The sequence below is a fragment of the Mangifera indica genome, chromosome 8 (genome assembly GCF_011075055.1).
Source record: "Mangifera indica cultivar Alphonso chromosome 8, CATAS_Mindica_2.1, whole genome shotgun sequence".
Lineage (NCBI taxonomy): Eukaryota > Viridiplantae > Streptophyta > Magnoliopsida > Sapindales > Anacardiaceae > Mangifera > Mangifera indica.
The window spans coordinates 4,495,089-4,522,390 of NC_058144.1; the positions used below are offsets into that span (position 1 = coordinate 4,495,089).

Consider the following 27,302-nt stretch of genomic DNA (forward strand, 5'->3'; position numbering starts at 1 on the left):
CGGTGCTAAAAACTTCTTGATAAATGCTTGCAGGCTCCATGAAGAATTGGGAAGTTTTTTTTTTTTTTTTTGGCATACAAGGACAATTTCTATTTGTAGAGAAGAGTTTAGTGATTTCTGGACGACAGCATAAGAGCTGATATGAAATTTGCAGGTCCATTAACCATAGTTTGGGGAGGGTTTTCTTGTGGGAACCTCACAAGTAATTATCATAATCATAAAGGTAGAAGAAACTTGTAGTGTTTGCTTTGGCAGTTGTATTCAAGTTCATTAATTTGATGGAAAGACAGCTGATTTTGAATTAGATTTGAATGGCTATTACATTTTTTAATAAAATTTGCTTAGCTTAAGTCATGGTTATCATTATCCTAATATATACAATACATAGCTTATAACATATATTGTGATGATATAAATTGATATATCTTTTTTGAGAAAATAATGATATAATATAGTAAATAAGAGTTCAGGGGTGTTTGTGATATTTTAAAATGATGATATGTCAATTAAAATTTTTTTATTATTTTATGTAATTTGAATACACAAATGATATATTATTATATAATTAAGTATTCTTTTATTTTTAATTTAAAATTATTTAATCATATGATGATATAAATTATGTTCAAAAATATATATGTCTAATTTAATTGTTTTGTAAATAGTATTCAACAAATAAAGCAGCTTTATCATGTGATTCCTTTTATAAGTTGGAAACATAATCCAGACCACGTCATTTTGATAGGGTTGGACGCGGCGAATCGCATAACGTGTTCAGCAAGTTTTCCAAGTTTACATGTGGCGCGTCGTCAGTGTATCAGAGATTTTATGTTTATCCATGGAAATGAAATGTTTCCAACTAAATTGGATGGTGTAACTTGACTCCTTTGCCAATGACTAATTTTAGTTGAGAGGTTTAGTTTGGATTTCTATTTTTTCCCATTATCAATTAATGATTTTAGCAATGATGATCTGTCGACATATCGAAATTGGTATTTCAGTAACACTGTTTAATTGGTAGCTGAGTCAGTTTACCATTCTCAAATTCTTTCCATATCTTCTTGACTCGATCACTCCCGTCTGATCATCTGCCTCCCTTATATATATTTCCTTTATACTCTTCTTTGTTACAACACCCCAACCCAACAATCCCTTGTTTCTTTCTGCTTCCCTTTCTATCGTTACTTATGAATGCTCTTGCAGCCACCAGTCGTAACTTCCGCAATGCTGCTCGTATTCTGGGCTTAGACTCTAAGCTTGAACGGAGTCTTTTGATCCCTTTTAGAGAGATCAAGGTTCGTGTCTCTTGTTTTTTACTTCGTGGAGTTACTTCATTTGATAATTTTTTTTTTCATTCGTTTGAGGGGTTGTTTTGATGATCAGGTGGAGTGCACCATTCCCAAAGATGATGGAAGTCTCGTCACGTACGTTGGATTTAGAGTCCAACATGATAATGCACGTGGGCCTATGAAGGGAGGAATCAGATATCATCCTGAGGTCCCTATTTTTTCATTGCTTTTGTTTCTATTTCATGATGCATAGTAATTTTTTACTTCTGGTTTGCAGTCATCCATCCTATATAGTTAAGGTTCTATTTGGATGTTATATTCCGGTTTGAGTTTAGAAAGCAATAAATATGGAAGGAGTATAAGTAGAAACAATGAATAAGAGAAAACAATTTCCCCAAATTTCCTACCAATGGTTCGATCAATCCTGTCATTAAGTTAATGTTCTGAACCAAGTAATTGTGCTGGCCTTCTGCATTTAAACATGTGTGTTCAATTTCTTACTTTGGATTTGAAATGTTTTGAAGGTTGATCCTGATGAAGTAAATGCTCTGGCTCAACTAATGACCTGGAAGACGGCTGTGGCAGACATACCATACGGCGGAGCAAAGGGTGGGATAGGATGTGACCCAAAAGAGTTGAGTAATAGTGAGAAGGAACGTCTAACTCGTGTCTTCACTCAGAAGATCCATGATCTAATTGGAACCCATGCTGACATACCAGCACCAGACATGGGCACAAATGCTCAGGTCTTACAATCTGTCTCATATATATAGATATGTATATATATAGATATATATAGATATGTATATATATAGATATATATAGATATATATATCTATATATATACATATCTATATATATATATATCTATATATATACATATCTATGTATGTATGTATTTTGGTGTACATTTATTGATTTATCACATTCATTATAATTACCTAGCTAACTTGCATGTTTCTTGTATATGTGTACAGACTATGGCATGGATCTTGGATGAGTATTCGAAATTTCATGGTCATTCTCCTGCTGTTGTCACAGGAAAGCCCATTGTAAGTATTAAGGACTTGGACTTCTGATTCCAGGTTTAGTTGTCAAGTTGGATGTGATCCCTCTCCTGCCTTATCTCATGCTTTTATTTTGGAATTTAGGATCTTGGTGGATCATTGGGTAGAGAGGCTGCTACTGGGCGTGGTGTTGTTTTTGCAACAGAAGCTTTACTTGCTGAACATGGGAATGCGATAAGGGATATGACATTTGTAATTCAGGTAGAGTTGAGTTACCTTGCATGTCAATTTTCAGTTCATACATGAGTTAAAATGCCTTTCTGTGAGGAAAAATTTTATCTTATAAATTAATTTTGCAGGGATTTGGTAATGTGGGTTCTTGGGCAGCAAGGCTCATTCATGAGAGAGGTGGCAAGGTCATTGCAGTAAGTGACATAACAGGTGCAGTTAAGAATGCAAATGGAATTGATATTCCTGAATTGCTCAGGCATAAAGAAAATACTGGTAGTTTGAAGGATTTCGATGGTGGAGACCCCCTGGATTCTAGTGAGATTCTTGTCCATGAGTGTGATGTTCTCATCCCTTGTGCTTTAGGTGGAGTTCTGAACAGGTTAGGCTCCTTTTGCCAAGAAATTTATTCTTTGCATTCTTTTTGTTCTTGGTTTGGTACTTTCTTCGTGTTGTGTTATAAGATCATTGTAGTATTGACAGCTTCAATTATTCTAAAATTTGCTACAAAGTCAAACTGCCACTTGATATCGGTAATGGTTGAATCTTAGTGTTGCTGCTATTGTACTTACTATCATGCAGATTTTAAATGAATGACCTAGTTTATGCTAGTTTTAAGAAAGTTTCAGGATTGAAGTGTCTTTCCACTTAGCAAATTAGTTAGTTCAACATATTCCTGGTTTCACATGACATAGGATTTCTTTGTTTGTTATGATAAAAGATTTCTTAGCTTTCTAATCTAATTTATTTCCAACTAAATTGCCTTATTTTCTATGTTTGTCCATTGAAGGGAAAACGCCACAAATGTAAGGGCCAAGTTCATAATAGAGGGAGCAAACCATCCTACTGATCCTGAAGCAGATGAGGTAATTGCTATACTGGTTTCTTCCTTTTGCTGTAAGAAAACTTTTAGAGAGATTTGTAATGAGATTATGAAATTGCAGATATTATCCCAGAGAGGAGTTGTAATACTTCCTGACATCTATGCAAATTCTGGTGGCGTAACGGTTAGCTACTTTGAGTGGGTTCAGGTAATAAATTATAATTACAAGAAAAACTCCTCCAACCCCTTTGATGTTGGAAATTATAAATAATGTGCCAGATGAAATCCTCAACTCTCATTACTGAGCTTTCAACATTGTATGGTTGCCTCTTTGCTTTATGTTATTGACAGAGACAGAGAGCTAAAGCCTAAAGTTGATAAGCAATACTGTTGATATGCCTAATTATTTGTTATGTTGCAGAATATTCAAGGTTTTATGTGGGAGGAAGACAAGGTGAACAATGAGCTTCGGAGGTATATGATAAAAGCTTTTCATAACATCAGGAGCATGTGCCAGACACACAATTGCAGTCTCCGGATGGGCGCCTTCACACTCGGGGTGAATCGAGTTGCACGTGCCACCCTATTGAGGGGTTGGGAAGCATAAATATTTCCAGCCACAGCATACCAAAACAGCTTGGGAGCCACTGTTACCTCCCATTAAGTTTTATTAGTTCGTCTTTCCAGAATTTTTTTTTCTTCGAAACAGATTTAAGTGCATTCTTTGGGGAGATTGAATTGTTATATGAAACCTGTGATTCTTTGCAGCAACATTTTTAAAATAGATTAGTTATTCCCATCAGTTTTGCAATTGAAGTCATTAAAATTGAAATATTATTATGCACATTGGAGCATTGGCAATAGGTACATTTTGCAAAAGTCTTGCTAAAAGATGTCAGAAAGCAGTTACAGATAAGATAAAAGCACCTTCCCATAACTTTACTGACAAAAGAGGGAAGAGAAGATAAACTTATTTGTTATTCAGTATGGGCTATCTCTGCTTTTTGTTGTACATCACAACAAACAAGAACAAGATAGAAAGAAATTAAAAAAAGTAAACAAATAATTCTCTTGAATCAACCATGACTACCATTGCCGTTTCTGCTTCACTGCAAAGGGCCTGCAGCTCAAACAATGTCACCAAAAAGCAACAGTCTCAGATAAGAACTGCTCGCTCTATTGGAACAAAGCAAAAGTCAAATGTAGTTACTTTGAACGTGGAGGGCGACGTAGTTGGGCAACAAGAGAAGTCTTCTTTTCAAATGGGTAGATACTTGGAGCATAGCTCAGAGACAGAATCTCCCGCTCCAAAATTCCTGGATGAGCGTTGGAAGAATGGCACATGGGACTTAAACATGTTTGTTCAGGACGGGAAGATGGATTGGGATGGACTGATTGTCGCAGGTGAGTGCCTTATCATCCAACATTACAATCTTACCCAGTTTGATTTTAAATCTGTGGATCTCTTGCAGAAGCAAGAAGGAGAAGTTTTCTTGAAATTTATCCAGAATCAGCAACAAATGAAGAACCAGTAGTGTTTAGGAGCTCAATCATACCTTGGTGGGCATGGCTTAGGAGATCATATCTCCCAGAAGCTGAGCTACTCAATGGTCAGAATTTATCCCTTTCTATCAGGAATTTGCAACATCCAAATTTTATTAAACGAATTAATGTTGCAGGTCGAGCAGCAATGGTGGGATTCTTGATGACATACATTGTAGACGCATTGACTGAGCTAGACGTGGTTGGACAAACTGGGAATTTGGTGTGCAAAGCAGGAGTGTTTTTGACAGTAGTTGGTGTCATACTGTTGAGGCAAACCGACGATTTCACCAACCTCAAAAACTTGGCTGACGAAGCCACTTTGTATGACAAGCAATGGCGAGCCTCTTGGCAACACCAAAATTCCGATACTGGAAACAAAATTTAGTTGCCATAAAATTCCTTGTATTCTGTGTGTCTTAGTATATTTACATACATACATTCAACAGGTTTCTAATCTCTGTTAATTGAATTAAATTTTATTTTTTTGGGTCTTAAATCTTGAGAAGCTGAAATTAAGCTTATTTGGGTCAATGCTCTTAATGATAAGTAATATTTTTCTTTCTGAAACGTAAATATTAGTGTTACCATTTACAAACCAAAACATATAAAATTAGCACCAATTATAAAGTAAACATCCCCTACCTATTAGTCCCTCAGCAATTAATCATCCTGCAGGTTTAAAACCCTGCTCCTGGCCTTGTGTTTCCGCAGCATCACGCTGCCTGTTAGTGAAACTAAATGGTTGCTACTATTGCTTGAATATAAAATTGCTAGCAGGAACTTAAAGAAAAATAGAAAATCACTGCCCTCGACGTCCTACTGATTTTCCCAAGCGAAGCTGGGGATAGAGAAATTGAGGAGATCCTTGGCAGTGGTGGAGCTATGAGAAGAGAGATATTATTCCTTCCTCAACAAATGACAATCAAATCTGTGCAACAGCACAGGGACGTCCATTGCAACAATGGCCAAGTGATTTGGTGGAATACTTCAAGTTCAAAAGCGATTTCCCAGCTGGATTGAATCTTCCAGGTGGCGTTTGGCAAGACAACAGCAACCAGCATATTGCAGGGAGTTCCATATTGGGATCTGTGAAATGCTGTTGCATTTGGTATTGTTATGGCTTCCAACTCAATTGGGTTTGCAATGGCTCTTCAGATGATCTATATCCTCGCTTACAATTTTCCCTCGCAATTAGAGCTTCAAATTTGTGTGCTTGCAAATGTCTTTTACCTACAAGACTGCTGTGCCCAATCTTGCACCAGATAAACTAAAGCTCTTCCTCACTCTGTTGACGGCAATCCTGCCTGCAAATTTACCATTTCTGGCCAGGTGGGTTATAAAATTCATCAACTGGGTCGGATAATTTGTGAATACCTTCCGCACCACAAGATCTCAAATGTTTGACCTACACCCCAAAATTATAATACGATAATAATGTAGTGAGATCTCTAAAGAGACCAAACTAGTATTGATGTAAATAAATGCCATATGTTATAATTCAAAGTTAGTTGTTTAATTTATTTATTTCGATTATCATTTTTATATTAGGAATATCAGATCCAATATAGTGTTCAAACGAAATGCTACAGAGAAATTCATAGTTAAGAGGTTAATCAATATGTACCATTACACCAGGATCAACTTTTCTCCCCCAGAAAACACCAAACCATTTCAGAAATACAAATATTGTTCAAATTTTATTGTAAGTGGAACTTGTAAGTTGCGTGATAGCCCTGTCGGACAGATAAACCTTGGAGATTATGAGGCGCAATACAAGAAAAGAACCCCTAGCCTGAAGAATGCCTTTGAAATTGTGGTTGCAGGAACCTAATAAGTGATCTGCAAACACACCAGTAGCATAAAATATGCCACACATTACAAGACTAACATAATAGGCAGGGCAGCTCCGCTGACGTTAATTCATTGGTGGCAATTCATGAAATTCATATCGACCTAGGACTGGTGGGCAAATTTCACGCAGGCAGATATTCAACAATCTGTGACAAATTCAAAAGAAACAACAAACCTAGGTCTTACATAAAATTTTCCTCAGGAAGGAGGCCTTCATCATCTATCTTATCCTGCAGAAAATCCATACAATTTTCCTTGACAAGAAACAACAAGCCTACGTCTCATGTTCAACTCATCTCCATAATGATAATTGAAATTGTTCAATCCTACCTGAATAAATCATCAATTAAACACCATTGGACACCTCAAATCATTATTTACAGAGGAAGAAAAGATATGGGCCAAGCTCATAAATTAAAGAAGTTGGCCTTTAAATTGCACAAGACCAGACCAAGAAAAGGGAGCCAAAATTATATGAAAAGAAAACTTCACAAGACTGCAAGCCTAGGTAAATAAAATTTTACAGAAAAAATTTTTTAGATTAGCCAACGTGTTTCTAATTGCATTCTGTGCAACATTTTCAATGCATAGAGTTGTACCACCTCAGTGTAAATAGGATCGAGTCTCAGCAGCCTGTATTACCAACAGAAATGGTAAGTGGAACTCGGTAAGGGTTGAAACAGAAATAGAACCAGGAGGAAAGCTTCCCTGTCTAAGATCCTCAATCACATCTTCATACAGCATTAGTCACCCTGCAGGCAGTAAAGCTGACGAATATTTCCTGAGGCTGCAATTATGAGAGAATTAGAATTATATACTGATTATAGTGCAATAAAATGATATTATAGAAAGTTGTATAGCATTTCAAACATAGTTTAATTCTACAAATCTTCATATTTGGTATTATGAAATTTTAGATGAAAGAGAAAAGTTCATCTATGAATGTCAAAACAGGCATTGGTTGAGCACATCCCAGAGTTGACTACAGAGAGTTTAAATATAGTCTGGATTGAGTGTCATCCAAGTCCTAACCTCATGATGTGTCAGTTTCCCAATACCCATTTACTGTTAAAACCAAGTTGGTTAGCTGAGCCCAACACAGTTGAGTAAATTGTTAAAAGAAAACGTAAGAGGCAACTCAAAGAAATCTAACACTGCATCTAATACTTATTGTCTAACCAAAGACGAGAGGTGCGAAAGGTATACAGCAAAATCTCAAAATTCTAAAGAACAATCCTTTGCCAATTACACTTAGTATAGCACACCAACGTCCTTCACAATGTCAGTTCTCCACAACCCACCAACAGTCTGTAGACGAAATGGAAAATTATGGTGGTGGAGAGAGCATAGACAGTGTCGTAGGCTACCAGGATTAGACACAAATCCTATAAATCCAGACCTAAGCAAACTTGCATTCTTAGAGTTGTCTGCTTTGAGTGACCAAATAGTTGTGTACTTTCCATTATTACAGGAACTGAATCAGTGCAAACCATGCCTGTTGAAACTTCTACATAGATACAAGCTTGCAAAATTTGAACTGGTGAAACCCTCTTTCTGACAGAATGGCTTCACGCATGCAGGTAAGTTCATCTAAAAAAATCTTAGGGATAAATCCATACAAATGAATGAAAAGGATTAAAATAAGGGGTGCATAAATCCCATGATTAAGAAGTATCAAAACCCCAGGTTCAAGAACTTAATTCCAACAAGGGGAACAAGATAAATTGAGAAATTATATGATCACAGAATATGGGTTGGATAAATGGTACAGGAAATTTGTACACAAAGATCAGGAAACAATACTTTGGCATTCTGATGTTTTTTTTTTTAAATAGACACAAGTTCTCACATCAATATCACCTTCATACTTCTTTTTCCTATGACCTTCCTATAGTATTAAAGCCACATAAAGCCTTCAGAGCATAACATCAACCAACATAATAAGAAGTGTGGCAACAAAACCAAGAATATTTATTTTCCAATATAAAAGCTACAAAGAGCTATGATAATTACCATATAGCCAGTCTTTGAAGTATACATGGAGTGCACTCGATAATTCCCGTTTCCGATTTTCTTCAAGAGGTACCTCCCTCAAAAGTTGCTTAACCTGACCCAAGTTCTCTTGCTGTAGAAAAGTGAAAGCATTCCACAAAACCAACAAAATATCATTAATAGAACTTACAAGCAACTTGTGGAGCATCACTTATGATAAACAAAACAAGCAGACTCCAAGAAGAAGAGACAAATATTAAATAAATCATCTGGTCATCTAGTAGTATTAAACGCACGCACATTTCTCTTCTGAGATGTGATATAAGCATCTGGTAATGGAAACGGATTGTCCTTCGTTGACCCGGGGGACTCACCTCCATACCAGTTTGGGATCTGTGAATGAAGAAATAAAAGGTATGATCAGTATTAAACAAGAGAAAAACAATAAAGATAGCCTAAATTTGAATGAAAAATATGTTAAGTATACCAAGAAAATTGTGAAATGATCTGGGTCTAGAAGTGAAGCTGATTCAGCTTGAACATCAGAGACACCGGCTGGATGAGACAGTGAATCATGTGGATCAATCGCTCCCAGTGCCAAGGGTTCATCCCATTTGTTTATAGTTGCCTCAATACCAACTTCTGCCATGTGCTCCTCCAACTTAGAATAAAATGTATTGTATGGTGCCACCTGACAAAAGTAGTAACCATATTTATCACAAGATGCTCTGAAATACGTCCACAACTATGAACTCTACTCAAAAATCGTTAATCGCAAAAACACTTTTCACTAGAGAGCTAAAACAAACTCCACACTAAGCTAACTTAATTTGTGACAGCAACATAATGTATCTCTTTCAATCAGAATCTTTCCTTTAACATCAGATGGATAATTATAAGCACTAACATAATATAAAGAGATTATTACACTAAATGTAGCTATTATGGAGGAAAATAAAAAATTAACCGCCATTGAGAATACATTGTTACATATAGTGGCACACACCTGCAGTTTATGGTTGTCACCAACAATGAGTGGTCTCTGGTTTACTCCCAAAAAGAATACACATTCACGACAGTTGGCAATGCAAACACGATTAGCTGCCGTTATCACATGAACTCGCTCACAATGCTCAACTCTTACAGCCTGTAAAAGGAATTAAAAGCATATACGAGACCTTCTGAGAATAAACTTTCATCTGAAATATGAAGGCATGCTGAGTTGATAGCACATGATAAATATCCTAATTAACTTGATATAATAGGGAAGAATAGCCGTGGACATTTATCCTGTTTAACTAGACATAATGGGGAAGAAATATAAAACATAAAAAATCCGAAATTTAACTGTTAAGCAAGATATACAATACATTAACATATCCATAGTGATATTACATAAAAGCACAAAGCATATGCAATGGCAATATCAATCCTCACTCCCCTTTTAAGACACCATGATCAAAAAAATGAATTTGCATAGGTGTGGTGAAAGCCTTTGTAAAGCAGTTTTGGAAAAATAGCCTTCTAGATTGACAAATTTTATGAATATAGGACTTCCTAAATTATATATATATTTGATGTCCTGGTATCATTTTGCTATAACAAGAAGCTACAAGGAGTCTCCGTATAACACATGCACATTTTCCAGTGATAGATATGAACAGATGACAGCATTCATGCCATTGGCAAAACTAAGTGCTTATCACATGTATGTAGGTCACATTCTAGTTTATACAAACTCTTTCTAGCAGCTATACAAGGAATGGGTCAACATTAACTTGTCTAATTGGCTTTAAAGCACAGTAATCAGTCATCTCAAATGGGCCAAAAAAGTGTACTTGAGGTGAAGGCAGTTAAACTTTTTTTTTTTGGCTAACATGTGAACATGCAGCAGTATTAAAGGTGTCATAAAGCTGAATTTTCAAAGGATTTTGTCTACAAATAAAAGTCAATAATGCTCTTTTTAGAAGGCGTCATTAGCTAGTGGCTAAGTGACCAGATGAATAAAACTACATTAAACAAATGCAGAAAATTGACCCCTTTTCTGCAGCACATCTCATCATCATTGGCTAATTCTCTAAAGCATTATATTAATGAACAGTTCTTTGATGACAGATAGACATAGAATGCAGGATCTCTCTTTTTTGATAAAGCTGCAAATTTTATTATTGAGAGAAAAACATGCAAAGCACGTAAACCAATAATCAACCACTACAAAAAACCAAATTCAAGCCAACACAGAATCTCAATATGTATGATAAAGGAGATGTTATCCTGAAACTTTTGAGAAACCAAAGCTTAGTTACATGCCAAAACTTGACCTTTGCCCCACATAATATCAACTTGCTCATTCCACCATCCTAACAGGAACGATGCAAAATATGCATTGCTAAGTTATTAATGTCAATTAGCCAGTTAACCATTAAGCAGTTCTTTTCTGCTGAAGAGAAAAAGTACCGTTGTTGACAGTCAATTCTCCAACCAAGAAAGAATTATTTTCTGCCATAGTTACAAGAAGATTGTCCTCATGCAACTAATTAAAAGCTCCAACACATATCATTTTCCAACATTGAACAACAAAAAAGTTTTTTTATTTTAGTTTATGTGAGCTCAAAACAAATGTTTCAGTAAACTGGTAAATGAATCAAGGATAAAATAAAGATCTGCTAATCAAGCAAACACAAATCAGGGATGCACTCAATCTACGAATTATAGGAATGAATCTTTTCAGTTTTACCTTTCCAACGGCTCCGAGAATTATGGTAGCATCTGAGCATCCATATATTGTGGCATATCTCAAAGGTGCTAAAATGTAAATGACAGAATCATGGCAATTGATAACCTGCTATCATACAAGATACTGCTCAAAAGAATTCAAAAACAAATTTTACAAGAAAATTACAATAAAACAATCACGTGGAGCACTAAAAGCTTATGTGAAATGCACATTAGATTGAGGCAGAAACGAAAACAGATTTATGTTTCTTTTCAGATTGTTACATCATAACAAGTTAAGCCTTGAAAAATCATCTAAGGACAATTTAAATCTCAATTCTAAATAAAATGGATTCAGCTACTTTATATTACCGGCCTCTATAAATTTTTACAGCTATAATATCATAAAAATGAAATCAGGTCAAATTTAGCAGACTTGGTTCCAGGTTCACCTGTAACAAAAAATGACGTAAATTGAACGAGCTAGTAGTTAATGCTGAGAAAGTACGCTGAGAATAATATATGAAAACCTAACTTTGATAAAAACCACAAATTTAAGAGGGCATAAAATAGTGATCATGAAGACTAGAGTAAAACATATGTAATAGTAAAATCTGAGCTTCAAAACTTACCTTCAGAGAAGAACCTTTAAGATCTGAAGCTTGCTTTACATATGATGATTTGGAGATCCCCTCAATATAACTCAGACCCCTAGTACTTGTTGAGGGTTTGGCTGAACTTGTGCAGGCATCAGCCATTGCAACATCTGGATCAGAGGTATTGGCTGGCCCATTCTCTCTTGCAGAAGCTCTTTCAGTAAGATGTTCCAAGGCAGACTCTATATTCTGTAGAATCCACTCATGAACTTGTCCAGCAGGTACCGGTACAGCAGGCATGTCTGGATCTGAATTGGCAAAAAATGGAGCTGCTTGGCTTAAAGAAATTCCTTCAGATCCCTTATCACCAAATTGAACCAGAAACCCAAGGTGCTCAAATCCTTCCATGCTCAAAACCTAAAAAACAGAGAAACCACTAAATAACAGCCATACAATGAAGCGCAAAATATATAAATGCCATAAGACAAATTGCAAATTTCCATACAGTTTAAAGAGTCGAAACTGTATATAGGCTAAACACATGCCCACAAACTTAGGTAAAGATTGGCAAGACAAATAACAAAGAACAACAATGATTCAATCGGCATGACAAGCAGGTGAAATTGTCCAAGCCAAAACACAACTGAAGTATCTCAGTCCACAATCAGAATTAATATCTAACAGAGAACCACCTGCCAGTATGCAAGAAATGAGCCTACTTCAACTAGATGATGCACTCTGCATCAGGCAGGGTAATCATCAGTGCCAAATGATGATTCTAATATCTCAATTCACTATGGCAGGCGATTATTTAAGGAAAGTGCTTTAGGCGTTTCAAAGATAGGAGAGCTCTTACTGGTCTATATCAGCATACAACACAGATATATTTATGTCTCCAGCACGCTTTAATATACCTTACTAATCTACCAGCTCTACCAAGTCAAATGCCAAAAGTAAATATCGCATTTCGCCTTCATTGTAATGTCCGCTTCCAGTTTTAAATTGCAAAGTATAAACTTCACCAAACTCAATAAAATGCAAAGTGATATGACATACCAAAGATTCTTCACCTTCCCCCTCAGCAGGTTCCGCCAAAAGATGAAGAATGTTAGCCATGTGCTTTTGCAAATAGGACAACTGATGAATCTCTTCATCAATTTGTGAAGGCATGAACCGACGGCTGTTGCTTCGCACAAGCTGCAATTTGAGCAACAGGCTTAAGTCTAAATCCAAAATAAGAAAATAATAATGCAAATCGGTGGCAGTCAAAATTTCCAATGACAACATATCCAGTGAACTCATAATTTTTATAAATTGTAGATCTCCACACTAAATTGGCACCTCATACACAACATAAATCACAGGGAAACTTTCAAAACGAATCTAGAACAGATAAAACATAATCAAACACAACTCGGTTAGCTACAAAACTGATATCAATAAAAGCAATAAACAATGCGAACCAATTCGTCCCACTAGAAGCACATTGCACAACATTAAACTACCACCAAGAAAACCCTCACCTGAAGGGGCGATAACGCTGACAAATACCCGTCAAAAGCGGACGTAGACGGCCACACGTCAGCAACCGCGGCGGAGTCCTTGTGTGTCCTCGGTAACAACCTCTTATACGACTGTAAATACAAAAACAGTATCAGATCCCTAAAATCCGCCCCAACCAAGTCAATCTCGTCGGGCTTGGCCTTGACAATCGGGTCGGAATCCGAGTGGAGAACCGAAGCAAGAGTATCGAGAACGAGCCGCGCATGGTCGACGGTGATCTGGAGCGATTCAGAGAGGATTTCCGAGTTGACTCGCTGAGTGGAAGCGAGCTTCTCTTTGAGCGGGATTAGGCTCTGGATCGGGTCGGTGAAGATGAGCTTGGGAATTGGCAAAAGGCCGTGCTCAAAGGACTCCCTCCGAGGATGAATAAGGGAATTCAGATTCGGAGTCGGGTCCGGATCTTCCCGTGAAGATGTTGATGGCTCAATTGAGTTGGCCATTCTTTTTAATCTAAAAATAATAATTTGGATAAAAGTGAGCGAGCGAGTGAGGCTTGGCGAGAAAAGAGAAAAGAGAGAACAGAACTGTATGTAGATCTTTAATTTAGAGAGAAACGAATGAATAGGTTGTTACCGCTGAGTGGTAAGAAATTAATTAGGTGCAGTTAGGTATACATATACTTATAATGTGGCGATGTTTCATTGGACCAAGCGAAGAGTCACGGTGAAAGATTGTGACGTGTCGTACAGGTAGTAGTAGTATCACCTGAGTTGTATTACATCAGAATTTTTCATTCAACAAGGCGTGAGCGTGTCTGAAAAAAAGGATGAAAATATATCCATTAGAAATGAATCGCTGGACAGTCAGCAATCATTGATGTTGTTATAGGCAAAATTTCAAGTACAATCAACCATTATGCAAAGGGCTGGGCTGGGTTGGGTTGGGTTGGGTTGGGTTGGGCTTGGCTGTTTAGTTAAAAAGGTAATCATAAAGAAGAAGATAATACAAAGTCCATTTAATTTTTAGTTCTCAGATGTGTTTTTGAATAATAAATTATTATATAATTTGATACTATTTTATTATTAATTTAAAATTATTTATTCAAATTTAAAATAGATATATTATAATATCAATTAACTTGTAAATAAATAAGAAGATTCAAGATAAAATGAGACTAACATTTGCAAAAATACCACTGATATTATTGATATTACATTTGTTTTTCCCATTCATATATTAAATTGGGTGAATATTTTTTTCTAAATAAAAATATATTAAAGAGTGGAAAAGACAAGCAAGTCCAAGAAAATACTCGACCACAATCTAAGTTTGTCATGCCAAAAATCAAGACAACAGGAACAAAACAAGTAAATACCGCATTTTAAAATCACATATTTTAAATCAAAGACTTTTCAGAGGTAGAACTCAAGAATATGACAAAAGGACTAACTAGTCCCATAGATTTTTATATTCAAGTCAACGAAACACAATGCCACTAAACCGAGGCTCAAATATAGCACATCTGAAATTCTGATGGCAAAGGACTCTGGAGCAGTAAACCTGGAAACTTTGAGAGCCAAGCCAACAGAGGAGACAAGCCAAACCTGGAAGCACAATGAGGTGAATAACGTTACCAGACTATTGTAGTTGGCTGTGAGAATGGGCTTAAAGTCCACACACAAACCATAATTGTTTGTTGACATGAAAAAAAGGTAGTTGGACACCAAATAATAAAATTGAAGACAGAATGATAATGCTTTCAATAACTTAAGAAACAAGTTGTCATACATGAGCAGCCAAGGCCTTCATACAACGCCCTCCTCCCAAAAATATTTTTCGCCAATGAAAAGACCGACAAAAACAAGTAAACTGTAGATGGTCCGGCGTCTACATCTCTACCAACAAAGGGAGATCATTCATTAGTTAAAACGTGTGTAAAGTAGATGATGATTTATAAATAAATTAATAAAAATATTTTAAATTAAAACAACATGGCAATAATAAAAAGGCCAAAAGACTATTTCCCACCCAAGGTATACTGCATTCTCAAATTTTTTTTCTTTAATTTTGATAATCTAAAATATTCATCCATGAACAATTAAAATTACTGATAGTAAGGATCAAATCATTGTTTTCTCTATAATATTAAAAATAACTAAAATATAATCTCTTGTTGTCTTCCTAAACTTTAAAAACTAAAAATTTCTTTCAACTTAAGTTTTAAAAAATGACCGTTTCACCTTAAGGTTTCGTTTTGAAATCTCCAACGTCATCTCTAACTCCATTGTCGATGGTATTTCCCTCATGAAGCATCATCTCCCTTCAGTGTCCCTCTCCTTTAATTTGCATACCCAATCGATGGTGGAAGACAAAGCTTTTTGTCTTCTATCGCTCCTCTAACGTTGATCAGATGTCTAAATGGGATGAGAGATGTCGCCGAAGGGATTTTAATGTAAATTTTAATAATTGTAACTCCTTTTTTTTCTTTTTTAGATTTTAATAAAGATTATTACATTTAAGGAAACCTTCAATCATTATAGTTAAGATTGTATCAAAGTCTTTCGGGAAAACGATAAAATTTTGGTTTTATAATTTAGTTAAATTTTAATTTAATAATTATATAAACATGGATTAGATTGTTTGTTACATTTGTAGAAACTCTTTAAGAAATGAGTATTTTAATTAATTACCCTTTGTGTAGCGAACAAATTAAGAAGAAGATTGATTGAGAAATGCTAATGGGAGAATAGAGATAATGAGAGTTGGGTTTTTATTAATCCTAAAATTTAATAAAATTTACTAGACGTAAAAGAGTATTATTTTTAAAGTTTTGAGAAAAAAAATTAAAAAATAGTTATTTTGTGCGTTAAATCTCTCTTTGGCAACACTCTCCATAGACCAAAAGACTTATTCCCATCTAACGCTTGGATTGTTCCCAAATTTTTATTTATTAATTTTTAAAATTTTAAATATTTATCTGTTATTTAATTTTTATTATAATATTTTTATTAAAATTAAAAGTAAAATCGTTATTTTATTAATAATATTAAAAATTATATAATTTTTTCTTTTTTTTCAAAACTAATAGTTTTATCACACCCTCAACTTTTTTAATTTAAAAAAGTGACATTTTCCTCCCACATTCTTATGATTTTTTTTCTTCTTTCAACATCAATCATATCCAACAACAACAACGACGACTTTCTTTTTTTCATTATTTTCTTTTTATTGGTTATCTCTTTTTGTCAGTAGACAAAAACAAAGATAAATTATCTTTGTTTTTATCGAAACAAAGATAAAGACGAAAAAGACTCATCTTTGTCTCTTTTTTGATGAAAAGAGACAAGAACGACTCGATTACTTTTGTATCTGTTTTTCAATATTTTTCACTTTGTATTTTTAAATATTTATGTTGTTTAAATAAAAAATAACTATTTTGACTTCTTTATGAAATAAAGTACTCAAAAGAAACTTTATTCTACTACTAATTGGAATCATATATTCATATTTATTATGACAATTTTCTCTCATTTTGGCTCGACATTTTATTTTTATTATTAAATAAAACAAAATATTATTTTATTTAACCATTTAAATGTGTCAAGAACTAACTCATGTCATGCATGTAACTCTTATATAGTTATATATATTAACCTTAAACCAACTCCACATTTATTATTATTTTCATGCATAAAATACCATACCACATGTTCGGTTACCCATTTTATTGATAATAAATATTTATTTTCAATTATATTATTTTTAATATTGAAATCACCATCATGCCTTTAAAATGTGATAAGTCTTTTAAAATAAATTTTAACAATATCATAATACTTTTGCCCTTTTTATCTACTATGATCACATTTAAGATTAAAAATCTCTTGCACTATCTACATAATTGTTACGATGTCTAATATAAAGTATGAGATTTTGATCATACATTAAAAAATATAGGTTTTTAATATAGGGTTTGTATGGTTTTCGATTTTTTAATCTCAATAATTAGTTTTTGAAATGTAATTCTTCTAAAATTTATATCATTAGTATCAAACTTAAATATAAAGTATGAAACTAGTATGGTTCTGTCAAGATTCATAACAGGATGAGTTCGGTTTTGGGAATATTTTATTATTAAAATTAAAATATTACCTTGAAGAGAAATTATTTAGAAGATTACTGAGTATAAATTATAACTATATTTGATAAAATTTAGCAAAATTAGATAAATATAAATAATTATTGTGTTTGGTTAGAGATAATAAAATAATATAATTATATTTTTATTTTTATTTAAATACCTTTGAGTATAATTATTTTAAAATATTTTAAAATATTTTTTATTATATTAATTGAACATAAAATTATTTTTGCCATAAAAATTAATAAATAAGAATATAATTATAATAAAATTAAGATTATCTTGATAATTTTTTAATACATAAAATAAGATAGAGGTGGTAATCAGATTACTTCTTATATTACCTGTCATATCATCATTGGTAATAAAAGTTTACTATAATATTTTATTACTTATCAATCAAACAAAATAATATAAATAATAAACGATAGATTACTAAAATAATTTTTATTTTTCATTAACCAAACAACCTCTCAATATATGTTTAAGTGCGTGTTTCAATTGAAAATTTTATGCATTGTTATCGTTGCATTGTAATTCATAATTGAAGTATGATTACAAACCTTATAAATAAAAAAACTTGGACAATATTTGATGTGTTATACGAGTCTGTTAAAATTGGATACTGTCATATAAAGTTTGAATCGAATAGATTATAATTTATAATTTTCATTTTAAATATCATTCTCTTTGTTATCCGTGTACAAATTTTATTGACGTAGAAGAGGAGGTAAGCGGAGAGATTCATGAGAGAAAAGTTGAAAGAGAGCATCAAAGTGTATATCCTCTCGATTCGTAGATATACCAAGATATAGAATAGAATGATGCAAAAGGGGCGTTACTGGCAAGGCATCTTTGTGAATATTGAGGCTCGCTTTAAGCTGACTACGGTTGCTATGAGCTGGAATCCAACCAGAGTCCAGAGGCATTTAAATTTATTAGATTAATTAGGCCAAAGGAGTACTTCTCACCCCAGTTTCATCGTAAAGGAGAATAAATTTTTTAAAGGTTTAAAAAATTTAAAACCTTGTTTACGAATTAATTATTATTAAAATTTTTATTAAAAATAAAGATAAAATTATTAGTTTATTAATAATATTAAAAAAATATAAAATTTATTATATTTTTATTCAATATTTTAAAAATTAATAACTTTGCTTATATTTAAAGTTTTTAATTTTGAAAAATCAGATTCTTTTCACTAATTCTCAAATTTTTTTCTTCGCTTTTTTTATTTTAAACCGTTGGTTAACAACTTCCACTCTAAAAGCGATATTTTTGTCAAAAATGAAGAGATATGAAACAGACTTTTTCTCTAATAAAGAGATCTCCTCCAAAAGAGAGGTCATCGTGCCCTATATATTAACAATAGTTTATAGTAAAGAGGGAAGGTTATCAGCATTAAGTATGGTAGTCAAAAGGATAAGAAAAAAATTCCTAAATTTAAGTGGATAAAAAATATAAATTTTTTAAATTAAAAATTTTTAAATAAGAATAAAATTATTAATTTTTAAAACTTAAAAAAAAATATAATAAATTTTATATTTTTAATAAAATAATAATTTTATTATAACCTCCACTAGAAAATTATAACATTAGTTAATTTATATGTGAGCCTGCAGATTTTTTATACTATGTTAATATGAGTTTAAAAACACAACAAAACTTAGGGAATAAGGAGGCGTTTGGTTTGGGTAATGTTTGATTACTAAAATAGAAAGATTACCTTGAAGATATATTACTTATAAGATTACTGGGTATAAATGATTATTATGTTTGATAAAATTTGATAGGTATAAATAATTATTGTGTTTGGTTAAAGGTAATAAAATATTACTAGTAAATTATTTAACTTAAATGTCCTTGAATATAATTATTTTAAAATATTTTTATATTATTTATCATATTAATTAAAAATAAATTTATTTTTATCTCAAAAAATTAATAAATAATAATATAATTATAATAAACTTAATATTATCTCAGTAATCTTTAAATACCTAAGGTGAAAGTGGTAATCAGATTACCACCTATATTACCTGTCACGTCAGCATTGATAATAAAAAATTATTGTAATCTTTTATTACTAACAAATCAAATAAGAGAATAAAAGATATATTATCCAGATAATAATAAATTCTCCCAACCAAACGCACCCTTAAGTCTTTTGGCCGATTGATTAAACTATTTGAGGCATAAGCGACAGACACCTGTAAAGGACAAACCTCTTTTGTCCTTGTAACGTACGTTGCAATTCCATTAGATGTCAAGCATAGAACCTACCTCGACATTTGACACCTGTATTTTGACTGAGGTTCTCTTTTCAGTTACCGTCTAATATGTATGGTAAAAAAGTTAAGCAAAGGGACGGGTTTAGAATATACCAGAAATCGAGGATTACGGTAAAAACGTAAATTAATTGATTTACCGTCAAGTACGCCAAGGCGCTCTCTTCTAAATATTATTCCCGTTTAACCTGCAGGCTTCAAGGCTTTATCCACAAATACTTCATATTTTATTGGATTAATGTAAAGACAGATCTTGTAATTTCAAATGTCGATATTATATAGTAATTAATTCAATATAAAATTTGTCACAATGTAAATTTATATAATATAGACAAACATACTTATTTCAAGTATAACAATTATTAATGGCATCAATACCTATATTTATTATAATAAAATATTTTAGATTTTCAGATTAAAATTTTTGGGTTTGGATTATTAAGCGAAAAGGCGTTCAAAAACAAAGAAGAGAATTCAATGGCAAAACTGAGTAGACCCAGGCAAGGGTAAGGGATATTTTTTACCAAACGTAAGCGCTGGGCGCACGTGCGGGGCCCAACCGTTGTCCCATCGCTTAAGCTTGAAACCCGGGTCCCCACCGAACAGTGTACCAAATCAGTAGAATTAAAAATAATAAAAGAAATAAAAACCAAAAATTAGAAAAGTGTTTAAAAAAAAAAAAAAAAAAAGGCAAAGAGAACAGATAGATGGAAGTATGTAGAATATGTATTCTCTTAGAGATTCATCAGATCCTAGCCCACGAAAAAGCAAAATCTAAAAGCAGACACAAGTCTCTTCTCTCTCTTCCGTTTATTTCCATCTTTCTTCTTCTTGTTGTTCTTATCTTGTCTCTTCTATTCTTTTTTACTCTGAAGCAACAAACACTAAAAGGAAAAAGAAACTTGGTGTTTGTTCCGCTGCTTTCATCGTTCATGTAAGGCACGAAGCTAGGGTTTATCAACACCTTTTTCTTTTTTGCTTTCTTTCAAACATATTTTGGTTCTGTCTATTCTTTTTTGTCGTTGTTATACAATGTGTTTGTTTTTCGGGAAAATCGAGAACGATTATCTGAGGGTTTTGTCGCAAGTATCTCTATTTAGAAAAACATGTTTTGTTACTAAAATTTTTTTGAGAAGAGAAGAGACTGATATTTTTCCTGTGTTCTTCGTGATTATCTAGTAGATTACAGTCTTTTTACTTCTCTGTTGCTTGCATATACTACGCACATAAACTGGTTTTGAGCTTTGGATATCGCTTTTTCACTGTTATTAGATCTAAAAATTCTTACTCTTTTAGTCTCTCTCTCTTTTTTTTTTTTTTCCTGGCTGGTAATTGACGGTTTTGTGTTTTTGCTTTCTGCAGGGTTTAGCTCACAGATCTGAAGCTTTAAAAAACCTCTAGTAAGGTCATTTTCTATCTGTATCGTCAAGCTCCCCATTTATAAAAGACCCAAGAGTGTATGTTTTAAAAACCATCTGCGTTTTGTTTCCAGCTGTTGTCGTTTTGAGTTTTTGTTGCATCATTTAATGCTTTCTTTAACTAGCTGTTAAAGTTTCTTTCAATTTTCGTTTTCAAAATATCTGTATTTGATTTCCTACTTTTCAGTTTTCTTGAATATTTAGATAAGTTTTTTTTTTTTTCCTGTAACGGTTAATTCAATCATATTTCTATCTTTTAGGTTCCGGAAACATTTTGAACTCAAAAGATACAACTCTTCAGTTTTCTCTCCGTAAAACATGATGCAGAGACCGCCTCCAGAAGATTTTTCTTTGAAAGAGACCAGTCCCCATTTGGGTGGGGGTAAGGTCAGCGGTGACAAGCTCACCAGCACCTATGACCTTGTTGAGCAGATGCAATACCTTTATGTCCGGGTTGTCAAGGCCAAGGACTTACCTGGAAAAGATGTCACTGGTAGCTGTGACCCTTATGTTGAAGTTAAGCTTGGCAATTATAAGGGTACTACTCGGCATTTTGAAAAGACTTCACATCCTGAGTGGAACCAGGTGTTTGCGTTCTCTAAGGATCGGATTCAGTCATCCGTTCTTGAGGTTATTGTGAAGGATAAGGACTTTGTGAAGGATGATTTTATGGGTAGAGTTTATTTTGATATGAATGAGATTCCAAAGCGGGTTCCTCCAGATAGTCCTTTGGCTCCGCAGTGGTATAGGTTGGAGGATAGGAAGGGGCAAAAAGTTAAGGGAGAATTAATGTTGGCTGTTTGGATGGGTACTCAAGCAGATGAGGCATTTCCTGAGGCATGGCATTCAGATGCAGCCACTGTCAGTGGCATGGATGGTCTGGCTAATATAAGGTCCAAGGTTTATCTCTCTCCTAAGCTGTGGTATTTGAGGGTTAATGTCATTGAAGCTCAGGACCTGCAACCCACTGACAAGGGTAGGTACCCGGATGTTTTTGTCAGGGCCATACTTGGAAGTCAGACTTTGAGAACTAGAAGTTCTATTAGCAGGACTATTAATCCTATGTGGAATGAGGATCTGATGTTTGTGGCAGCAGAACCATTTGAGGAGCACTTGATTTTGAGTGTGGAAGATAGAGTTGCACCTAACAGGGAAGAAAATCTGGGAAGGTGTGCGATTCCTCTACAGTATGTGGACAGGAGGCTTGATCATAAGCCGGTAAACACTAGGTGGTTTAATCTAGAAAAGCATGTGATTGTGGAAGGGGAGAAGAAGAAGGAGACAAAGTTTGCTAGCAGGATTCACGTGAGGATCTCTTTGGATGGAGGTTATCATGTTTTGGACGAGTCGACACACTACAGTAGTGATCTTAGGCCAACAGCAAAACAGTTATGGAAGTCCAGCATAGGGATACTAGAATTGGGCATTTTGAATGCTCAAGGTTTGATGCCAATGAAAACTAAGGATGGCAGGGGAACTACAGATGCTTATTGTGTGGCAAAGTATGGGCAGAAATGGGTTCGAACTAGAACAATCATAGATAGCTCTGCTCCCAAGTGGAATGAGCAATATACATGGGAAGTTTTCGATCCTTGTACTGTTATAACAATTGGGGTGTTTGATAATCATCATTTGCATGGTGGAGATAAATCTGAAGGGTCAAAGGATTTAAGAATTGGGAAGGTAAGGATTCGACTCTCTACACTTGAAACAGATCGTGTTTACACTCATTCGTATCCGCTTCTGGTTCTATATCCAAATGGTGTCAAGAAGATGGGTGAAATTCATTTAGCTGTGAGATTCACGTGCTCATCATTGCTTAACATGATGCATATGTACTCACAACCATTGTTGCCAAAGATGCACTATTTGCATCCATTAACTGTGAGCCAACTCGATAACTTGAGGCATCAGGCCACTCAGATTGTGTCCATGAGGCTGAGCCGAGCCGAGCCACCATTGAGGAAAGAGGTTGTGGAGTTTATGCTGGATGTGGGTTCTCACATGTGGAGCATGAGACGTAGCAAAGCTAATTTTTTCAGGATTATGGGAGTGTTGAGTGGTTTAATTGCTGTGGGAAAATGGTTTGATCAGATCTGCAATTGGAAAAACCCCATTACCACTGTGCTGATTCATATCTTGTTTATCATACTGGTGCTGTACCCAGAACTTATTTTGCCCACAATTTTCCTGTACCTGTTCTTGATTGGAGTTTGGTACTATAGGTGGAAGCCTAGTTATCCTCCTCACATGGACACCCGTCTCTCCCATGCAGATTCTGCCCATCCCGATGAATTGGATGAAGAATTCGATACATTTCCAACTTCTAGGCCTTCTGATATTGTAAGGATGAGATATGATCGTTTGCGAAGTATTGCTGGTAGAATTCAGACTGTGGTTGGTGATTTGGCTACGCAAGGGGAGAGGCTGCAATCTTTGTTGAGCTGGAGAGACCCAAGAGCTACTGCTCTTTTTGTGATCTTTTGTTTGATTGCTGCCATTGTTCTTTATGTTACACCATTCCAAGTTGTGGCTCTTCTAACTGGAGTTTATGTCTTAAGGCATCCAAAGTTTCGTCAGAAGCTTCCCTCTGTGCCACTCAATTTCTTCAGGAGGTTGCCGGCTCGAACTGATTGCATGCTATGAGGAAGGCCAGATACATCTGCAGCCGCATTTTAGTGGTATGACATTTAGTTTTCCCCTTTATTGTCAAGTCAGTGGAGATTTGCTGATAGAAAAGTTTTATGTATATCCTTCTCCTGAAGGTGTTTGATTTTGTGGATTTGTGGTTCTTATATATCCTCCATAGTTCTATTTATGTTTGAGACTTGAGTGTATGGTAATCAATTAATGTTAATTTGTAATTTTGTAGGTTTTGATTAGAATTTTACTTATCCTGAACCTCTCTTTGCTTAGGTAGATCTAGTAGATACTAACTGGACCTTTGAGCTCCAACCTTCACATCTCTTGGGATGAATAACTTTCTGTTTCTTTTGGTGATTGCTGAATTACAGCATTGCATGTTTAATGTTAATCTTGATCCCTAATTTTGAGTTTTATGTTAATTTGTTATTGCTTTTTTGATCTTGATTAGATTAATATAATATAGCTAAATACCAACATTCATTTAAGTTGCATCTAAATTACCAGACATCCTGAACAACTAGCTGTTGACAGTACTTAATTGTTTATAAATGGTATGTTTGTACTTGTTGAATGGAAGTGTGCTTCTTACTCCTGTTGTTGATCATATTATAGTACATTTTGTTTATTGTTGGCTCTATTTTACATGTAAAGAGAATCAGGGTAAGGGGACAGGCAGAGATTGCGTTCCCGACTATTGCGGCAGCTGCGCAAGTGCATAATAAATTCTCCAAACAAAAACAAATAGATTTCCTTTGGGTTAACGTGATGGTTAAACCACTTTGGCGACAGAACCACAAATATGCTTCATAGCAATTGGAGGGGTTAATGTGGCATTTTGAACAGCAAAAACTGACTAGTGAGAAAATTGGGTAGTTGATTCTGGGAATTGTGTTGGTGTATCGGCTTTCTGTGTACCAGGTTGGTGGAGGCGTTATTTATTTGCTTTACAAGACTTATTCCCACCAAAAGGTTTGGTGGATACACAAATTTATATCCATATTAATTTTTAAAATTTTATATTTTTATTAAAATTTGTTATTAGAATTAAAGATAAAAATATTATTAAATTAAAAATATTAAAAAATAAAATTTATTATATTTTTTAATTTAAAATCTTAATAATTTTTTTAATTTGAAGTTTAAAAAGTAATAATGTTACAGGCTGTATCCACGTTTTCTTCTCAATTTAGCCACGTCTTTGTGACTCTGCTTCTGCATTCTGGTCAGTGAGCCCCCGTAGGCATATTGTTGGTTTTTTGTCTTTTCCGTACTCTACTTGTAACTGCTCTTGTATTTGATTCCTCCAATTTTAACAGCTCATGCATTGCATATAACACAAACATTAACTCAGATATTTAATCTTATAGTTCACTAAGGTTAAAAAAAAACCCAACGCTAGAAGTCAACTACTGATACATTGACTCCATTATTTCTTCCTTGAGAGGGAGAGTCTTGATTTTCTTCTTAACTACCTTAATTTCCACCCAATATTCTTAATTCTTCGTTCGATAAATAATTTTAGAATGTGATTACCTTAAAAATTCAAATAAATTTAAGCAATTAATCTAATCTAAATGCTATGCAATGGGTTTAGCTGGCTTTACATACCAGAAAGATGTGAGTTAAGCCTTGGGGACATCTCAAAACTCTCTCTTTTCGTGCTTTCTTAAAACATCATCATATCAGTTTCATAAGAGGGATTTGATTTACAATTTAAAACACTTTCCCAAAATACATTTTCCTGATTAGAAAGGTCGAATTACGAAGTATGCGAAATAGGCCAGATGATTACAAAAGTCCATTTAAAGCCCAACTAGAAGCATAAGTCCAATTCGATAAACTCAACTAACCCCAATAACAAATATTCGGATAGACCTTCTTTCTTTCTTTCTTTTACTCTCCGTCCTTAGTGGAGTAGCAAATATAACCTCATATACAAGGTTGGCAATAGGGAGGGGCGAGGAGAAGATATCAATCCCCATCTTCATTATCGAGATGATAAGGATTTTCTGTCCCTTTCCCATAAAGAAAAACCCTTTTTCTGTCCCTAAAAAAAAAATTCTCCTCTTCATTCACTCTAAACACAATATAAATATATTAAATAATAAAATTAATAAAATTAAAACCAATCCACTATTTCAAATATCACAAATATCATATATTAATCACTTTAATATGCATAATAAAAACTTAAATAAATTTGAAAAACATAAATAATCTAAAACTAAAAAAATATTATAGTATTTTAAATAAATATATTAATATAAAGGGATGAGGAAGGGGGCGAGATGGGGCAGGGAAGGAACACATGTATTCTCATCTCTAATTACAAAGTTTTTTTGTCCCCTTTTCTAAATCTATCGGAGAATCCCATCTCCATTAAGGTCGAAGTTCTTAAATTCGGATTGAAATTGTCTATCTCTACTCTACTCCTATGTCCACACTCACCTAATCCCACTTGCCATTTATTTATTTATTTTGATTAAGAGCATATATATATATATATATATATATTGTCAACAATGCTTGAATCTTGAGTGTTATTTCTTTTATATTATCATTAATAGATAATTTAAAGTATGTTGAATATCGAAATGAAGTACTGGATTAAAACTACATTGATTTAAAAATAAATAAACAAACTTGAAATTGTCAAATAAACAGACATTGGGCGTGCTCTTTTTTGACAAAGTGTTGTTGATTTATTTGAAGGACGCTGAAAAAATGAGGATGATGAAGATTTGTTCTTCCTGCACCAACTTGAAGAAGATATCTCCTGAACTTGAGCGTGACACATACAAGTCTCGATATTTCATCAACTATTCTTATTTGATTTTCGGTTTGTTGAGTTTGAATTTCGCAGTATTATCGAAACAAAAGTCCATTTTCTTGATCATCCCGTACTTCTTCAAATTACTAATTGAGAGGATGAAGGCAGATTCTACAAGTTATTTTATATAGTAATAGTTTGAGTGTCTAGTAAATTATTGAAGGGGCAACAGTCAAGCTAATTCATTGACGTAAATTGGGAAAATAATATATATTTATATTTATTTATATAATTAATCACATAAATTAATACTTAATCACATTATGATACATATAAATATATATTTATTTATATATTTAAAACAAATATATATGTTATTACTGATATAAAATATGTTAGGTAGTTTTGAGGAGAGGCAGGCTTTCTTGGAAAATAAAATTGCCATTAACCCAATTTTAAACCCCAAAAAACAAATGAGGATGATGATCGA

General features: G+C 33.9%; 4 protein-coding genes across 9 annotated transcripts; 3 read left to right on the top strand and 1 right to left on the bottom strand.

Annotated features, from left to right (window-relative positions):
* The first annotated feature begins 1,112 nt into the window (after positions 1-1,112).
* Positions 1,113-4,170, top strand: LOC123224195 (glutamate dehydrogenase A). Its single transcript, XM_044647790.1, has 9 exons — positions 1,113-1,295; positions 1,384-1,497; positions 1,814-2,035; positions 2,267-2,341; positions 2,441-2,557; positions 2,656-2,906; positions 3,315-3,390; positions 3,469-3,555; positions 3,769-4,170. The coding sequence occupies exons 1-9, from the start codon at positions 1,188-1,190 to the stop codon at positions 3,952-3,954; spliced, it is 1,236 nt and encodes a 411-aa protein (XP_044503725.1). The 5' UTR covers positions 1,113-1,187; the 3' UTR covers positions 3,955-4,170.
* A 213-nt stretch (positions 4,171-4,383) lies between these two features.
* Positions 4,384-5,383, top strand: LOC123223724 (light-harvesting complex-like protein 3 isotype 1, chloroplastic). The gene is made up of 3 exons (XM_044647056.1): positions 4,384-4,751; positions 4,820-4,957; positions 5,027-5,383. Exons 1-3 carry the CDS (start codon positions 4,430-4,432, stop codon positions 5,275-5,277), a joined length of 711 nt encoding a protein of 236 aa, XP_044502991.1. The 5' UTR covers positions 4,384-4,429; the 3' UTR covers positions 5,278-5,383.
* Positions 5,384-7,027: 1,644 nt separating this feature from the next.
* Positions 7,028-14,145, bottom strand: LOC123223722 (TBCC domain-containing protein 1-like). Of its 3 annotated transcripts, XM_044647053.1 has the most exons (9): positions 13,570-14,140; positions 13,103-13,243; positions 12,083-12,463; positions 11,473-11,577; positions 9,742-9,882; positions 9,223-9,426; positions 9,036-9,128; positions 8,757-8,868; positions 7,028-7,530 (listed from the first exon to the last, which is right to left on the bottom strand). In XM_044647053.1, the coding sequence occupies exons 1-9, from the start codon at positions 14,047-14,049 to the stop codon at positions 7,487-7,489; spliced, it is 1,701 nt and encodes a 566-aa protein (XP_044502988.1). In that variant the 5' UTR covers positions 14,050-14,140; the 3' UTR covers positions 7,028-7,486. The 3 variants fall into 3 exon arrangements, with proteins under 3 accessions (XP_044502988.1, XP_044502990.1, XP_044502989.1); XM_044647055.1 differs by lacking the exon at positions 13,103-13,243 and having other exon boundaries at positions 13,570-14,145; XM_044647054.1 differs by lacking the exon at positions 11,473-11,577 and having other exon boundaries at positions 13,570-14,143.
* Positions 14,146-20,707: 6,562 nt separating this feature from the next.
* On the top strand, positions 20,708-25,061 carry LOC123223618 (FT-interacting protein 3-like). 4 transcript variants are annotated; one of them, XM_044646872.1, is made up of 4 exons: positions 20,708-20,912; positions 21,341-21,435; positions 21,657-24,077; positions 24,694-25,061. In XM_044646872.1, exon 3 carries the CDS (start codon positions 21,715-21,717, stop codon positions 24,040-24,042), a length of 2,328 nt encoding a protein of 775 aa, XP_044502807.1. In that variant the 5' UTR covers positions 20,708-20,912; positions 21,341-21,435; positions 21,657-21,714; the 3' UTR covers positions 24,043-24,077; positions 24,694-25,061. The 4 variants fall into 4 exon arrangements, with proteins under 4 accessions (XP_044502807.1, XP_044502808.1, XP_044502806.1 ...); XM_044646873.1 differs by having other exon boundaries at positions 24,702-25,061; XM_044646871.1 differs by lacking the exon at positions 24,694-25,061 and having other exon boundaries at positions 20,709-20,917; positions 21,341-21,383; positions 21,657-24,267.
* The last annotated feature ends 2,241 nt before the right edge of the window (positions 25,062-27,302 follow it).